The 18,218-nt window shown below is 39.4% G+C and overlaps 1 protein-coding gene across 7 annotated transcripts in view; it reads left to right on the top strand.

The window, feature by feature from the left end:
• The first annotated feature begins 1,149 nt into the window (after nucleotides 1–1,149).
• uts2r (urotensin 2 receptor) overlaps nucleotides 1,150–18,218 on the top strand; it is an 82,288-nt gene continuing 65,219 nt past the window's right edge. For 5 of the 7 annotated variants that reach the window (XR_014278347.1, XR_014278348.1, XR_014278349.1 and 2 more), the window contains exons 1-3: nucleotides 11,938–12,573; nucleotides 13,790–14,505; nucleotides 17,442–17,820. Coding sequence is in view for 2 of the 7 variants with exons in the window: in XM_082543678.1 (XP_082399804.1) it covers nucleotides 13,792–14,505; nucleotides 17,442–17,819 (1,092 nt within the window). In the remaining 5 variants the exon portion in view is untranslated. Of the gene's footprint in view, nucleotides 1,702–5,080; nucleotides 5,155–11,937; nucleotides 12,574–13,789; nucleotides 14,506–17,441; nucleotides 17,821–18,218 lie in introns of those variants that run through there. The other 2 variants (XM_082543678.1, XM_082543679.1) reach the window with 2 other exon arrangements.

Genomic DNA, 18,218 nt, shown 5'->3' with positions numbered 1-18,218 from the left:
CAATCAAGGCTTTCCGAGGCTAAAGTTATTTAACGTTTCTTGATACTTTGTTCTAACTCCTCTAGATCAGCGGTCTGCAACCTTTTTTGCCCCACGGACAGGTTTATGTCCGACTATATTTTCATGGACCAGCCTTTAAGGTGTCGGGAACAAATACAACAAAATAAAACCAGTACCGGTACCAAAAAAAGAAGATCTAAAAAAAGACCCAGGGAAACTGAGTTAACGATAAAAATGTTAAAAAAAAAAATAAAGCTAAAAACTGATTAAACCCCTCAAAACCATGAATTTCACACCCGAGCCTCAACTCTTGTGGCCCGGTACCAAACAACTCACGGACCACAGTGTTGGGGAGTAATGGAATACATGTACCGGAGTTACGTATTTAAAATACAAACTATGAGTAACTTTATTCCATTACAGTTACTGTTTAAAAGGTGGTATTCAGAATACAGTTACTTTGTTGAAATTAATGGATTACACGGCGGTATTTTCCCATTTCATATGTTACTCAATGATGTGAAGAAATATTTTTAAAAATTATTCACAAAAATTATTCAATGTGAAGGTAATAGGCAGAGCATTGCCTTAAAGAATGTAGCCTTATGAGCAGTGTAGTCTGTGCTGCAGGGAGAATGGACTGCCATACCCGTTATGTGTCTGTGAGCGCGAGGGAGGGAGTTTTCAGCTACGAGCCTGACAGAACCCAACGTATTAGCCAGAGGTCCCTTTACGGTTTTACGCCTTGACGGTTCGGAGCTGCGAACCTGTTTCACAGGTGCGGAATAGTTTTCTATACGAGATCGCTGCAAAAAGTGCAGCCTTACCTAATGTCAACCTACTGTTACTCATTTTATATCAAGTTTTAAAATCTAGTTGGTATTGGTATGGCAAATAACCTTCAGTAAAATTAATAAGTCACACAACAATAGTACATTCATGTAGTTGTAAAAAGCATGATAATATATTAAGTAACCCAAAGTATTCAGAATACGTTACTCTCATTGAGTAACGGAATACATTACAAAATACATTTTGGGGCATGTATTCTGTAATCTGTAGTGGAATACATTTTAAAAGTAACCTTCCCAACACTGACGAACCGGTACTGGTTTGTGGTCTGGGGATTGGGGGCCGCTGCTCTAGATAACACATGTTGGCCAAGGAAATTAGTCAGAGAAAAATATCTCTTTTGGTGATAAATCACAGACTAATTTTCTTGTAGATAGGTGTGCATTTGCACAAAAGCATGGAGAGCAGTAAAAACTGAGCCAAGACTAGTGTAGCTTGTCTAGCATTCTGCTTTCCTTGAATTCTCACGCTCAAAGACTAGATGTTTGTGCAAACAACCAGAAAAAGTCTGGGACGCAGACATTCCCAAGAGAATAACAGAAACTTTAGATTCCAGTAGCTCCAAGTCACGAAATGTCAAGCTAGCTTCCGGAGACAAAAGCCATCTGCAGGTACAAAGTGGTAGTTTAGAGGCTGGATGCAAACATCCAGAAGTTTCTGGATGGATTGTAGTTCAAGATGCAAGTAGGCAGGTTGCTTTCACTTGGTAAGTTGGCAGATTTGTTTATACATATATCGTTGAGTGAACTAATCATATTTCTGGAAGCCCTGCTATGGACGATGCGTGTTTAACAGCAGTCACAAGAAGAATAAAACTATTATCTTGAAACGAGGCCATCCACCTGTCTGGTAAGGAAAATCGATTTTTATATCTCACCCTGATGTCCTTTGTTCTTCAGTTCTCTTATATATATTTTTTTAAACACAGAAATACATTAGATGCTTAAAGATTAGATTTTGTGAAACCTCTTCATTCTCTGCCCACTTTTTAGTCCGAAAATTACCAGTCTGCATCTTCTGTTGCTGCATTTATTCTTAACCATGTCTGTCTTTTTGTGCGAGATGATTGGATCCCCACTCTATGGATAGTTTGAAGCTTTGATAGTTATATGTAATTTAATATGTGGGATTTAATAAGTTTTCTTCGTCCCACTCCTTTTTCAGGCAATTTTTGTTTTTTGTTTTGTGCATTTTATGTTCAATATAGGTATTTGTTGTGCCTGGAAATGAACAAATAAATGAAATGAAATGAATGAAATTTCCATTTTCACAAGATACATCTAGGAATTGATTCTGGCCATATCTGATGATACAAGCGGCATTGTTCTGAACGGGAGTCAACCTGCACCCATGTTATGAATTTCCCTGATATCTCATTATAATGCAGCCTCCTGCTGCTCTGTTTTCTATGAAGGAGTAATGAAGGTCATGCTGATAGGCTGCAGATGTACATTCAAACCCATAAGAGAATAAAACAAGGGATTTGTCTTTGAATCAAATCCCTTCCCAATCTCAAAGAATGACTGACACCCATGTGTGTGTGTGTATTGGAAACATGTCTTGATTGAGACTTGTCCATGTGGGAAGATTGACTGTCTGTCAGTGTAATGAATGAACGGTGATGCCAGCCTTTAGTGGCAAACTAATCCTTACATAACTCAAAGACTTCATTTCTCTGCTGTTCTCTCTTTGTGGTCGCCGCCTCTGTTTTTGTGCTGAAAGCAGCTTTGATGTGGCCAATAAGTCAGATCTAATAATGAAGTAGTTGGCTTTATTCAACCTGGAAGAAAGCCTCAATTTGCTGCAGTATAATAACCCACCCACAAAACCAAGTGGACCAGCTTTCTGCCCACTAATGTGTCACAAAGTTCACACTACGCGTAGAGCATAAAAAGACAGCTCACGTCTCAGTGCAAGAGAGGTGTAGCTTGTACTAGTAATAGGAAAAATAATAATGGAGGAGCAGCCATGTTGTTAGACACTGTCGATCCAGTTTAAAATATAAAAACTTTTGTAGCAAAAGCAATACTGTAAAATTAAAAAGTTATTCACAGCATCCAGTTTCTTATGAGAGCTTTAAATAATGTAATGAAAAACTATCAGCACATTAAAATAAAGCCATAGTTAGTAGTGACTGCTGGTAATGTGTTGCTGTTGTTCAGTGTGCATATAGACATAAATCTTGAAGCTAACTGAATGGTATGTTTTATTGAGAGAGGCTTCATGCTATGTGATTTTAAGATTGGCTTTTTTTTCTATCAGTATGCTTGATAGATGCAAAAGTATCTTTTTATGACAAAGTTGTGTTAAAATGCATAGTATATTATGCAAGTTACACTGCATTGCTATTCTATATTAATTCTTAAACAGGAAGAAATTGTGAGATTCACTATAGTCTCCATGTCCATGAAAAAAGTTATTGGTGTTAAACGATGGTAGCAAATATTGCAGTATGTGATAAAGTATTAAAAATGCCATTACAGATTTTTTTTTAATATAAAATAAAAACTGAAACCTCACAGATTTATGTAATATTTTTTCTGTTTAGTGTTAATTTATTCAGCCATTTTTGAAAAAACTGATTCAGTAGGAAATGCTCGTAGGCAATTATCAGACTATTGAGGTCCTCTTGGTGAAATTGCAGGGTGTTAACCTCACAATGCAGAGTGATTTGAGATGTTTTTTCTTATTTTAAATAATATTATTATGCATAGAATGATTTTGACAATTGCTTCCAGGCTTGCTGTTTTTGTTAGGTGAAAGTGTGGCAGTGGGAGGTGAAGATATTTCCCAGTCACTCCACCTTCCCCAGTCACCAAGTTTTGGTTACTTATAATCTCTGGCATCAGCTTTCTTCACTTGGTGACAGTTATGTTAATAATGAGGCTCTTGTGTCAGAATACTGATTAACAAATTTCTGAACTGTGGTTGCACTAATTTAGAAGTTGGCTGGTTCCATTACAGTTGTCCCTCGCTAACGCGGTTTACCTTTGCGGCCTCAGTGTTTCACGGATTTGTTTGGTGAAATTTTCCATGTTTTGTTTTGTTTTATTTTTTAAAAGCACATTGTGTCCTGCATCCCGATTGGCTGTAGACCATTGTCAATCACTCTCGTGCCGTGTCTCCTGTCCAATACAGAATCTTTCCAGCTTGTCAAATTTACATAAATCTTCGATCACTAGCACTCTGAAGTGCTTAGGGATGGGTACCGGTGTACGGTGCCATGATGGCACCGGTTCTGACATAAACGGTAGTAACCAGACCGAAAAGCAGCGCACATTTCGGTGCTTTATTTCGGTGCTTTTTTTTCCTGAGCTGTGATACACTTCTAGCCAATCATTTTAGTTTCCGAGAATAGTAGGCGGGCCCAGGTACGTACGTTCTGTTAGAGCAGAGCTACAGATTAAAAATGTCCAAGGCGAAGCGGTCAAAAGTCTGGCTGTACTTCACAGCAAAAGATGCAAACTCAGCAGCCTGCAACAAGTGCTTTAAGCTGATACTGTGATACTGTCAAAGGAGGCAACACCTCAAATCCGATGAAACACCTGGCGACGCATAGCGTTTTTTTTAAAAGCCCAGAAATGCGCCGTATTTGATAGCTTGCTGCGAGACCTCACACCGAGCGCATCTACTGCGGGTGGGTTGCCTGTTATGCAACATCCCCCAAAAACACGAAGAGGAGAGTCCTGGCCCCTAGCCCTGCCAGTGTAGCAGAAATGATGAGGATGATGATGCAGCAGCAGCCGTTCTTTTCTGCGTGAGTAGCTTCATGTTGTTCGAGTGTAATTTACGTTGAGTAGGCTAACCACGTTATTACATTAATGCATGTAAGGTGAACTAGCAAACATCATCATGCAGCTGTCTTCTTGTTTGATGGCAGATACTCGCTTCACCCTGGCCAAAAAGGCTAAAATGACCAAAGAAAAAGTGGAAAACAGTTAAATATGAGAGGTTTTGGACAAAGTTTGTGTTTTTTCCATTGTTTAAGCACTGCTTCCAGCCAAGAGTGATACCATATATGCCCCATAGCTGCAGAAAAGGCTAACATTGTTATCTTTTTACAAAAAAACAGCTGAACATGAGAGGTTTTTGGACCAATTTTGTGTTCTCCATTCTTTAAGCACCGGTTTGAGCACCGTTTGAGCACCGGCACCGTTTCAAAAGTACCGATTTGGCACCGGTATCGGATAAAACCTAAACGATACCCATCCCTAGAAGTGCTGTACTGTATGTTTGTAAGTTTTCTCCCCAACAAACACAACAATGTTGACAAAACATTTTGGACCGTCAGGTAAGACACAGGTAAGGTGTCTTTGGTTTCATTCTATAATACTGAACTTATTTTTCTACGAAGGTTTGAACTTTGAGAGCATTTAAACAAGAGAGAAAAGTGTGAAAATGTTCATGCCTGTCTGACAAAGTGTATAAAGTGTGTAGTGAGGGGTTTTACAGCCTTGAAACATCTATAATAATTGTAAAAAATAAAGTTGGCTACTTCGTGGATTTCACCTATCGCGGGTTATTTTTGGAACATAACTCCCGTGATAAACGATCGGGGACTGCTGTATTCTTGACTACGCTGCGTGATTATTTGCACCCATTGGCCGTTTAGGGAATCATAAAGTCACATCAAATTATGTATTATAAATATTAGCTTTGGTTAACGATAGAAAACTGCCCTACATATAGCTTATGGTAGAATGCATGTTAAAGAAAACAGTGGTTGGAGAACGCAGCACTAATATTATTGCGAATGTGAACTTGTGATCTTGTTACCTGTGAAATGGCTGCTGTGAGGACATGGACCAGTTGTTTCTACAAAGTGTGTTTTGTTCGTCAATATGACGAAAATAACACCAATAAGCTGGACCTGATTTCGAATAAAACAATTTACATTAGTTACCTACTTTTGTGTATCATCACCCCTCTTTAACCCACAAATTTAAATCTCTATTCATGAGCAGACCTGTGGTGTTCAAGAGTCAACTCTGCAACGTTATCAGATGCAAGTTCTAACTTGTGAATGATGCAGTGAATGATGTTCAGGTCAGGCCTAATCCTCTCTCACAGGAGTGTGGCTCCTCACAGCAGCTATAGACCATCAACTGCAAAAGCAACATTGTACACAGAGTTTTTCACAGACCGCTGCATAGCAAGGCTTTCTAACTGTGGGATATTAAAGACAGACAGAAACCCTGCTGTATAACTGCATTTCAACAAGATCAAAAAGGAAGCTGTAGAGAATTCTGATGTAGATGATCAGGCACGTATCTGACACTTATTAAGGTTATTTCTATGATTTGTTTCTTTGAGTCTGCTTTTAAATCTGAAACTCAATCCTTTTAATTTATCTTTATATAGTCAGTGGTAGTTTTTATTCCAAAACAGTGATAGTATAATGGTGGCATAACCAGTTGAAATGGAACATGAACAGTGGTGGGACTAGGGACTAAAAGGGGTGAGGACCTCCCCAAAAACCAATGACTGTCATAAGTTATCAATTATTTTGCAACTGATCGCCTCTGTCAGTGCGCCCCAGGGTGGCTGTGGCTACACTGTAGCTTGCCATCACCGGTGTGTGAATGTGTGTGTGAATGGGTGGATGATTGTGTATAGTGTAAAGCGCTTTGGGGTCCTTAGGACCAAGTAAAGTGCTATACAAATACAGACCATTTACCATTTGGTCACAGACTGACTCTGACTGATTGCAGTTGATTAATTAGATGGCAGTTATTTGCAAACCTTTGACAATCTGCAATCCGTCGAACCCGGACCGCCATTGTTTGCCTCCCACAGGTTGACCTGTGCAATCATCTTCCATTTAAAAGTGCCTCAGAGAGTTTAATCTATGGGTGACCAGTTGGTTGCCACAACAATAAGTCACCAATAGGTCAAAAAGATTCAGTGTAATCATTATTCAACGACAGATTTTTCCAAGTTCCAAGGTATTGCTGTCCTATGTTTACTCTTATGTGACTGAAGATTTAATTGTATGGATTTTTTTAATAACTTGAAAAAAAAATTTCACAGAAAATAGTTGCTATCCCCAATTGCCAAATATGGATGACTCCTTGGACCTATTTTCTTTTGAGGATGAGGACAGAGAAGTATCGCTCTTGCCTACCCTTGGAAGTACCAGCCTTCTACGGGCAGAAAGGATTGTCAGACTGCTCATACATGAATCCCCTTGTGCTCTGTTCAGTCTTCTCATGTGAGTCATTGTGATTCTTTATGCTGGTTGAAAGCCTGTTGTGCATATTTAAGACCATTTTCATCTCTTTTGATGGTGAATTACATGGTTTGAGGTGCAGATTGCCTTAATTTCCCTTGTGCCCAAATCCTTGTTGAACTTCAAACCGCACTTTGTTTACCAGGCCCTCTGGGTGCTGAGATCAAGAATCTTTTTCATCATTTTGAGGCAATGACAGCTGTCAGATCCTACACTCTCATCTGCTGACCTTCCAGTCTGGTATTATGGAAAGTGCCAGTCGGTCTCCATAGTGCCAGGCAGTGAGTAGAGGGCCCACTAAAGGACATGGACCCTCACACACCCCTCAAGTCTGTTTCTGATTGTTTGATCAGAGATATTCATACAAGTTTCCTGCTGGAGGTAATTTTTCTTGCTTACGCAGTGCTCATCTTCTTCCTCTGTACAAAGGAGCAGATAGCGGTCCTGCTGATGGGTTATGGACGTTCTACGGCCCTGTCCAGCTCTCCTAGAGTAATTTTCAGTTTCCTGGAATCTCCTCCATGTTGTTGAGAGTGTGCTGGGAGACACAGTAAACCTTCTGGTAATGGCAAATATTGATCCTAGAGAAGTCAGACGACCTGTTTAACCTCTTTAGGGTCAGGGTATTGTCTCATGCTACCAGTAGTGACAATGACCCTAGCCAAATGCAAAACTAGAGAAAATAAAAACAACTGAACAAATGAGGTAGGAAAAATGTCAGTGGCCTACACTTTTAAAACCATTCTTGTTTTGGATGGGTTGTCTCATTGTTACATTAACATTAATATTAATTTCATTAACACCAAAGCAGTCAAAACTGACCATCCACCACCTCTACTACTTAACTGATCAGATCTATCTTTAACTTAATACTATACTCTGATTAAATATGGTTCCTTTCATTTTTTTGAGCACTAAGTTTAAATAATAAGGGACATTTTTAATTTATTTAACACCTGTGAACAAGTTTTTGCATGTTGTACAAAAATGTTCACCCATCATAACCGTTATTTTTTAAAGTTTATAAAGATTCCTACTCATAGTTCATTTGCATATTTTTTGTATCCCATCATCAAAGCTCTCAGCGCCATTAAATGCAAACCTGTAACATGTGACAGCAGTGTGTGTCCTAAATTGGAATACTGCTTTTACTGTTTACTGATTTGACTGTTTGGTGATGTTGCTATAGGTAGGGATGTAGATCGACCAGTAAATCGACAACTTTGCCTTTTCACACTCTATGATACTATAACAGACTGGCACCAATGACTTTCCCATCTAGACTCCAACTCCACTATTCCCCTGTATACTCATGACATCAACAATCTGGGACAAAGCAACCCGTAGTGTGTAGTCTACCCTTTTTTATACTCAGAATCCATGGGCTCCATCATGAAGGTGATAATTCTCACCTCTCCTGCTTTGGCTCCACTATGAGCTGGACTTCACGAGTCGGTGATGCCAGAATGACCATATCATTCATGCAAAGTCACCAAACTGGAAAACCTGGGTCTGACACAAATTAGCCAGTTGGAATGACCACGTGTATCTGCAGCCCATTTTTATTCATTAATATTTGTTTCCTTGTATTTCTACATTTGATGTAGAAAGTACTTCACAATGAGGACACATTATGCATCCTATGTGCTCATACAATCGGCGTCAAATGGTGGACACAACATGCACACCTGTCATTACACACACACACACGGTCATGGAATTATGAATGTGACTGCAGATGCATTTATTTACTCTATCAGATTGCAATTTAGCTCAGATTAAAGATAATAGGTTAAAGTGTGTAATTTTCTGAGCCTCTGACTGGTGACTACACCTTATCGACTGGCCTGGCATTTAGCATGGTGAATGAGGGTAAGCACGCTAATGTGTGAACACATATGCAACAGAGCTGCCAGTTTGATGGGGATAACAATCTATCTTTGTGTACGGCCTGATTACTGTTTTTGTTACTAGTCTAGTCTCAATTGGCCCTTCCTGTGTGTGAGCGTGTAGCGGGTAATGACACGGATGTGAGTGTCATCCTGTAAAATCTCATGACTGCAGCAATTTGCAAGAGGCAGTTGCACTGCATAATTTACCATGCAATCACTTCTCATGGGCAGTCTTAATCTGGATGTAATAGCTGCTCATCACAGCTCTATTAACCCCTTTTTCCATATAGCTTTTTGGTGAGGGTGATGTCTAAACATTCTCACACACATCATGCAGAAGCAATGTCACCCAGGTCGAGATAAGACCCCACAGACAGACATTATGAACTCCAGGGCCATTTCACACACTCACTCCCCCAGAGCAGGGGATTGCATAACACCTGATAATTTATTTTCTATTGTTTGTGCAGAGTGCTTTGGAGAGGTCGCTTGCCTTTTTTAACTGATGCGCATGCATCCGGTTATACCCGCTCGATTTTGATAGCAATTCTTTAACATTCATTTCCATCCAAAAAGCAAATGCACACTGTCAAAAAGATTTCTGTCTCTTTAGAGCCTCCTAAGTGTTCTTTTATAGCAGCCACTTGTCATTTCACCTCTGTTGCCAGCATGCATTTGCTGAAGTTTCATGAATACTTCATGGCTGCTAGTTGAAAACAGTTTATCATCTAGCTAGAGTGTCTGTGTACATTGACTCGCAGTGAAGAGAGGCTGTACTGTGATAAATGGAGTTCCAACCTTTGAGGTCAGAAGGTAACCGCTATAAATGTGAGAGCCTGTCTGAATGTCCATCTCTGTGAAAAATCAGCCTGCCTGGAGCCCAACTCCGATCAGATAAGTGGGAAACAGCAAACAGAAAGCGGTGGGGGTTACACTCGCATTAGCCTAAATTGTTTTCTACTATAAAACAGTGTTCATATTATCATCCTGCTGTTTATGGGCCCTCCGCACCATTCCATGTATATATTCTGGAATAGAGCAGGCGTCAGTGGCACCAGACATAACACAGATTAAGTTGGAAAAAGCCTGAATAGCATCAAATGGAAGATCTGTTTGGTAGTAACCCACTGCACTCATGGTGTCACACCTCTAAGAGAAGAACTATTAAGCTGTCACATTCCATTAAACATGCACAGGATAAAAAAAGACTTGTCAGGCATTTGTGACAAACTGAAGTTAATATTTAGAGTGTAAGACAACACCAAGAACAGACAATATAGAGTACACGGCTGTAATGGGAGTTGGCCTAATACTCTGCAGACAAAAACTCCTTAGCTGAAGTATTACTCTACCCTACTGACGTATCCACTTGCTAATACATGTTATGGATAATGTGCATGTGCCAGCACTTGTCTTTTGACTTCTGTCCAATATGATCATTAACCTCTGCCTGTGGATCATTTTGCACGTCCCCCATGGACCTATTACAATAATCGTAATAGAGCTGTTTCATTTAAAGATTGTGCCGCATTCCTTTCAATAAAAGTTGTTTAGTAAGCACATTAAACATCTGTCCTCTACTCTGACCTGCATCCTGTTTCTCTTTCATTGGATAAAAGCATTTTATCTGCTACTGCTTTATTTAAAGCTACAGCAAGTACTTTTGGGTGGTGGGTATTTAATAGAAAAAATACACTGTTGTGCTTTAATTAAATGTTATCCATATAGTGCAGAATTATAACAGCAGTAACCTCAAGGCACTTTATATTATAAGGTATAATATATTTTATTTATTGTTGTAAATAAATGTGCGCCTTATCAGTTACTTTTAATTTAAAGATCATAAAGAGCTCTTTATTTGTACGTGGATATTTTTATTATTTCTTTCTGATTATGTTTTTCTATGCTTCCTCCATTGTTCTCTCTTCTTCCTCTTTTCCACCTCCTCACCTCAGCAACAGATGGTTATAAGCTAAAATTTTGCCAGCTAATGTTAGGCTCTAGTCTAATAATCACACTTCCCCTCTGATAAACAGTTTTATAACATTCTCACATCTTATGAAAGTTTATTAGCTAAGAGTAAAAGTCCAACAATGTTCAAAGACAGTTTCGCCAATGCCCGCTAACGGAGGCTAACAGCAGCTATCGCCTGACAACGCTTACTAAGACAAAAGTTCAGGATATCCTCAACAACTTTCATCAGTATCACTATCATCAGACAAAAGAGAGGTTCACTAAGTCGTTGATTCATATCAGACTCTTTTCACAAAGTTTTACTGTCTTCCCTACAGAAAATAGGCGAGGATAACCAGTATACTGACATCTAAGATAAACGGCTAACTAACAGCAAGCACTCACTACAGATGAATGGCAGCTAGTCCTTTTTTGTCCTGCAGTGGTCACCATAGCTAGTATTACACAGGCTAAATGGTGGGGGTAAATTCAGCTGACTGCAATTTATTGACACCTAGTGGTAAAATTTTATACACTGTAATTTTACAATTGCTCTTCTAGGTAAAAAGGGGGAACTACGCGTCTTTGACCTGACATGCAGTTGTATTAACATGTAGTCCATATTCAGCATGTAGCAGTGACAGAAAGCCAACAACACTGTTTAATTTATATCAGCTTCTCTGCAGCAGTCTGAGGCAAATTGCTGCAGTGGTAGTTGACGCTGACTTTGTAACCATTCAGTTAAAATAACAAACACAATCTAACAAATTGCCATTGCTGTATATCTTTTATTTACTGCATGTTTTTTTGTGTGTCTGTGAGGCTGTCATGCGAGTGTGTCTCAAGTCCTGTTATTGCATATCAGTTTGTTGCACACGCCCCTGTCACATGGAAATAGAGGGCACAGGGGTTACAGAGTGAAAGCGAGAAGGAGAGAGAGCAGAATGCATTTCCTGCATACCTCTCTGCTGTCCGTTCTCTGCGTCTTCTCCCTCCCACTTTCAGGCTTCTCAGCGAGAGTACCTCACTGATAGCTCTGTTTCCCTCCCTCCCTTTCTCCCTGCTTTTGCTCAGCCCTCTCTACCTCTGACACTCACACTCTCTCTATAACTCTCTCTCTCTCAGTCAAACAGAGGATTCTCCATAGCCAGCTGTAGCTGAACGTGATTCTCACTTCTGTGATTGTTTCACTGATGCTTTCTTCCCCCTCTCTCTCTCTCTCTCTCTCTCTCTCTCTCTCTCTCTCTCTCTCTCTCTCTTCCGATTCTGCCGATGCTGACATCCTGTACGTGGATGCTGCTAAGGTGCACAAAGAGTGAAGGGAATAGGAGAGAACTTTTAAGGCTGCTATCAGTGCACTTTCTCTTGAATCAAGACACGTTAGATTGGTTGATTTGCTGTCGAGAGACGAGTCAACAGTGGAAGGGTTTTTGTTGTAGTCGATGAGTCATTTAGGTCATTTTCCTCCTTCAGGACTCCTGGATATAAATTTCTTTTCCTTTGCTCCACCTGTGGGTTTCCTTTCTACACTCTGTGGGGACTTTTATGGAGTGTGAAATTTGTCCAGCAAGTGTGAAGTTTGACAGAGCATGGCCAGTGGAACCACAGCTGAGTGTTGAACCTCTTCTGTCCAGTAAGGCAGCCCAGGTAAGTCAGCCAGTTCACTTTATTTCCCAAATAGATTTGTAATTGTGCATTTACATGCATGTAGTAGGAACTGCTGTTCTTTTCTGAGCTTGCCAGGAAATTCTATTACTGAAGGCTAAAATGTAATATAAGTCCAGCCTGACTTTATCTCTGCCCCTGGTGCTTTTTGGTACTACTTAAGTCACAACGGAGAAATTACATCTTAGTGATTTCTGTCTGAATTTTGACAGGTGAGCATTAATCTTGACAAGAAGATGTCTATGACTCAGTAAAGACATCAGTGCAACAACTGGATCAACTCTGATACATTTAGCTTTAGTCTTACTTCTGAGAAATGACTTGGATCATTTTTCAGTTGTGCAATGTTCATGAGACTCTTTTTCTTAAGTTGTGCGGTAATCAAATGGGAATAAGCAAAATTTTCTTTAGAAACTAAGATTCATGGTTCCAGCCTAGACCTAAATGTGTAACCAACTGACCAAGTTAGAAATTCACAGTATGTTTACTTTAAGTTCAGCACATAAGTCATAATTCTGATTCATAACACGGAGTCATAGCTTATTCAAAGAATAACATACAAGACCATAGGCTACATATTTGTTAGTGCATGATAAAAAAAAACGAACTTCTTCCCATTTAAAAACTTGCAGAGAATTATGACACATTTTTGTCACCAGAGTTTAAGATTGTGCTAATGTTAATCAGACAGATAACACTCAATAACAAGAGCGCTAATTTCCATCAAAGATTATTTCAGTGTCAGATTTTCTGCATCATTTGAGTCACAGTGTGCAGACTGAATCTAAACATTAGTACTACAGTTTCAAAACTTAGGATAACACCTCACTTCTTGACCAACTTGGTCTTACTAAAACACTGCTGTGGTAATTTTTATTAATCAGATTAAACTTTAGTCAGACAGAAATTTAACCTTTTGTTTAGTAGTTTTGACACTTTTTGGTCTCCACCTCTGTAAATATGCAATGAGTCAGAGACTCAGAGTGAGAGATGGTTTAGATCTCTACCTATTGGCGTGTTTTTTCAAAATGGAGATGATAGCTTGCAGAAAATATGCCAGTATAGTCTTTTTAACACTTTAGCAATCTGTTTATAAATCCCCAAAAGATCCACTTCATTAAAATAGCTTCCATGCATTGGCTATATTGGAGAGCTAATATATCATTTCCCTGTTCCCATACATTTCTCTTGCATCCAGACATGACAACAGTGTCCATGGAGCCTGTGGGAGTCCTGGTGGAAAGGGGCGGCAATGCAACTGACCCTCCTCTGAACTCACTTGAAGATACAGCCGCCACCTTTACCATTGGAACCATCCTCTCCATCATGTGTCTCATTGGAGTCTCCGGGAACATCTACACCCTGGTGGTGATGTGCCACTCCATGAGGTCTGCAGCCTCCATGTACATCTACATCATAAACTTAGCTTTAGCAGATCTGCTGTATCTTCTCACCATCCCCTTCGTAGTCTGCACACACTTCCTGAAGGGATGGTACTTTGGAGATGCAGGGTGTCGGATTCTGATAAGCATGGACTTCCTGACTATGCACGCAAGCATCTTTACTCTGACAATCATGAGTACAGAACGCTACTTTGCAGTGCTCAAGCCACTCGACACAGTGAAACGATCGAAAAGTTATCGGAAAGCTATTGCCCTACTTGTCTGGGTAGCTTCTCTAATCCTCACCCTACCGATGATCGTGAGAATTCAACTGATGGCAGTGGGCACCAAGCCTATGTGTCAGTCCACTTTGTCACCGCTCTCCTACAAGATTTACATCTCCTTCCTGTTTTGCACTAGCATTGTCGCTCCAGGACTGATTATTGGCTATCTTTACATCCAGCTTGCACGCACTTATTGGATTTCACAGACAGAGACATTCAAGCAGACCAAAAAATTACCAAATCAAAAGGTAAGTTAAGCACAAATTAATGTGTTTAATGTGACTATTTTGCTTTATCATTGCACTTACTGTCTTACCACTTATCAAATCCTTTTGTGTGGGTTGAATATTTAAATGCCACTACTCAGCTATCTATGCCAATTCTATTCAAACCCACATTTCTTCCTGGAAACAAAAGGGCAATACAGTGTTTCCCACAGATTTAAAGCCCTTGTCACACAGGTTTAGAGACTGGTTGGTGACTGCCTGGTAACCACCGGTTGTTAGAGAAAAGTCAATGTCATGACTGACTGGTTGCCAAGTGGTTGCAAGAGGTTGCTTGGTGAGACTGATAACAATGAGATAAAAACCTTCCTGTCATCTGCTAGTGACTCCATTACTATTAAAGATCCTGTATTAGTATGTTACATAACTAAGAATATGTAATTATAATTACACAACTTTAGTTTAAGAACAAAAACCACAGAGAAATGGCGCGTGCGACTACTACACTATTTGTATCAAATGATTATTATTAGATAAACTCTTTATTAGTCTACAGATAATTATAATGTTCTAGATTTATCTGCTCATTATTTTTTCAGCCAAGCACATCCTCATATATAAAAGCTGGAATGAAAAAATAAATCTTACTCTTAGGCCAAGTTATGTACAATACTCTGAAACAACTATATCAATAAGAGAGCATCACATAATATCTTAAAAATTCTTCAGTTATTTTCACACAGACTCTCCAACTCGATCTCAGTTCTCCTTTTTTGGTGAGCTGCCTCAACTTCGACCTCGTCTCTTGCATCTTTCCCAGTTTTCAGCTCAGCAGGAGATGAACACATCCATCAACACCAACCTAATGAATATGTTTGAAGTTAGACACAGTGATGCTGTACAAACTTCCATAGATATTCCACTAATAAACAAGAAGTACTTTATGCAGTGTTTGTCTGATGCACATTCCATTTTGTTTCATAGCAGGGCTGAAGATGGTTTTATTCTCTCCCGACACGCTTAAATGTAACCCATCACTTGCATTTAAGGGTGAGAATCTTGAAGCGCAAGGGAAAATATAGACTACCCTACCTTTAAAATTGCTACTATTTGATATCCTAACAATTCTCTCCTTCCCTACCAGGGCTGTGCTTCACTGTGAATCTCTTGCTGTTATCATGCTGCACCAAGAAATGAGAGAAAATTACATCAGTATTCCCCACAGGGAAATAGTTTGCAATAGTTGCTAAAGTCACACAAGAGTACAAGAAACACAACACAACCAAAGTCTATAGGAAGTTACTGAAAGGATTAATGAGTTAACATTGGCTTCCATACAATACCTTAGACGAGTTACTGTGTAGGGACACTATTAAAGATCTGGGGCCAACCAGATTTACTGGTCACTGATATTACAGTGCACGAATAATTTGAGTCGCCAAAACATCTTATGCATGCATTTTCCCTTTCTGTAATACGTTTTTTGTTTAAGTATGCTAAATAGGTGAAAATCATAATCTGACTTATGTTAACATAATCCTAACCATACCTATAACCAGAAATTGGTTGGTAGCTTATTTACCCTCTGACGACTAACTCATCATTAATAATGACCTTTAACCCAATCAAAATATGTAATTTTTATTAAATTGTCCTCCAAAGTCTTATCACTTAGGGAACAAATCATTCTGATAACTGATACAACTCAAAAACTATTTACACTCTATCCACAAAAGCTGGTTTTGCCTTTCTCCAAAATATAGGGGTTTTGTAGGGTTTGGGTTAAGTCATTTCACTTGGCTAAAGTGATATGACTGAAATGTCTTTTTTCTTAGTGCGGTAGACCTTCTACAAAATAGCCATGATATAGTGACATTTACCGGAAGTCTTTTGACCTAGCAGCACCACATAAGGCATCACATTAAAGAAGCAGATGTTCGGTTATGAACAGTACTAATAGTTTACTATGGTCTTGCTACTATTTTACAGCAAATCAAAGTTAGTGTAATATATGTTGCTATAGCACGTTATTGTGATGTTTGACAAGTTGGTGTGGAAGACTTTAAGTCTGCACATTGTATTGCCCATTATGTTTGCTATCCATCCATCCATCCATCCATCCATCCATCCATCCACCCATATATATATATATATATATATATATATATATATATATATATATATATATATATATATATATATATATATATATATATACTGGACGGTCAGAATTACGCCACGAGATCTCTAGGTGGAGTGAAACTCAGCCGTCTGCTCCTTGCTATCTAAAATATAACCGGATGCTGGCGTAAATTCTCGACCGTCTCACATTTCTGTTTAATCAGTTTTCTGTTTGACGTTTATTCAGTTGTGTGAAAACCCCGGACGAATCCTCTTGAGGGATTAATAAAGTTTTATTTAATCTAATCTAATCTAATCTAATCTAATAACTTTAATCTCAGCCAAACCGATTTACTCACGAACAAATAAAACACTGAAAAAAGCCAAACAATAACATTTTTAAGTTATCTAAATGACTTATCATGTTTAACCTGAGTAGTGAAAGACAGGGGTTTGCTGTTCTCGCCGGCTCAAATATTTGAAGTGTACACAGCTACATTCTCGCCTGACAATATGTTAAAAGTTTATTTTGCGACCCAGAAAGAGAAATAAGAGTAATATTAAAACTAAGTAGCTGCCGCCATTGTTGGAAACTGGAATTGGCTGGGCCGCGCTTTGAATTCTGGGATATGGTTTTTCAATTTTGTTGTCCGGGTGAAAAATCGGGAGAAATTCGGGAGAATGGTGGCTCCGGGAGATTTTTGGGAGGGGCACTGAAATTCGGGATTCGGGAGGGTTGGCATGTATGCATTAACATTAGCTTGGCATTTTACATCCCAATATCAAGTGAAATCTGAGTCTCTCTGATGGCACCTCTTTGTGCTCTTATGTCCTTGAAGGTGCTCTACTTGATCTTTACAATTGTGCTCCTCTTCTGGGCATGCTTCCTGCCCTTCTGGATCTGGCAACTGCTGGGTCAATTTCACCCCTCGTTGCCTCTCTCCACCAAAGCCAAACGTAACATCAACTACCTGACCACATGCCTGACGTACTCCAACAGCTGCATCAACCCGTTCCTCTACACATTGCTCACCAAGAACTACAAGGAGTATCTGAGGAAGAACAAGCGCTTGTGGACAACTGGCAATTACTTCAACAGGAGGAGTCGTTTTCAACGTTCACCGCGTAGATCGCCATCTGCCAGCAGTCAGCAGTGCACTGAGAGCTTCATGCTCACGCACACGGCATCACTACGAGCTCATAACAGCAGTTTGTGAGGTAGGAGCAGCTTTTTCTCTAACATTCCTAAAATTTTAACTGATAAGAGAACAAGACAAGACGTGCTATAAAATTTGCTAAGTACAGCTTTGTGCTTTGGTCATTTCTGGCAATTAGGCATCAGCAAAATGAGAGTCATTGCATGCTTTAGAGTTGGTGGCTTTGTTGGGGTTTTCTATAACAGGAAAGACTGAGTTATGTGATTGCAGATAGTGCTGAACACGTCTATTCATGTTCTCAGAATTCCTACTTGCTGGTATGCACAACATCAAAACTGTGGCGCTTTTTTGATAACTGTTGCTTGATTCATCTATATTAGCACTGCCATCATTTTGGACTACAAACACCAATGGGAAGAGCACAATTGTACAGACAACACAGCTGAGAAAAGGAGCTTT

This window comes from Aulonocara stuartgranti, assembly GCF_965226115.1.
Source record: "Aulonocara stuartgranti genome assembly, chromosome: 8".
In the NCBI taxonomy this organism is placed as follows: domain Eukaryota; kingdom Metazoa; phylum Chordata; class Actinopteri; order Cichliformes; family Cichlidae; genus Aulonocara; species Aulonocara stuartgranti.
The sequence above is the reverse complement of the archived record's forward strand: the minus strand, read 5'-3'. Positions and strand labels throughout refer to the sequence as shown.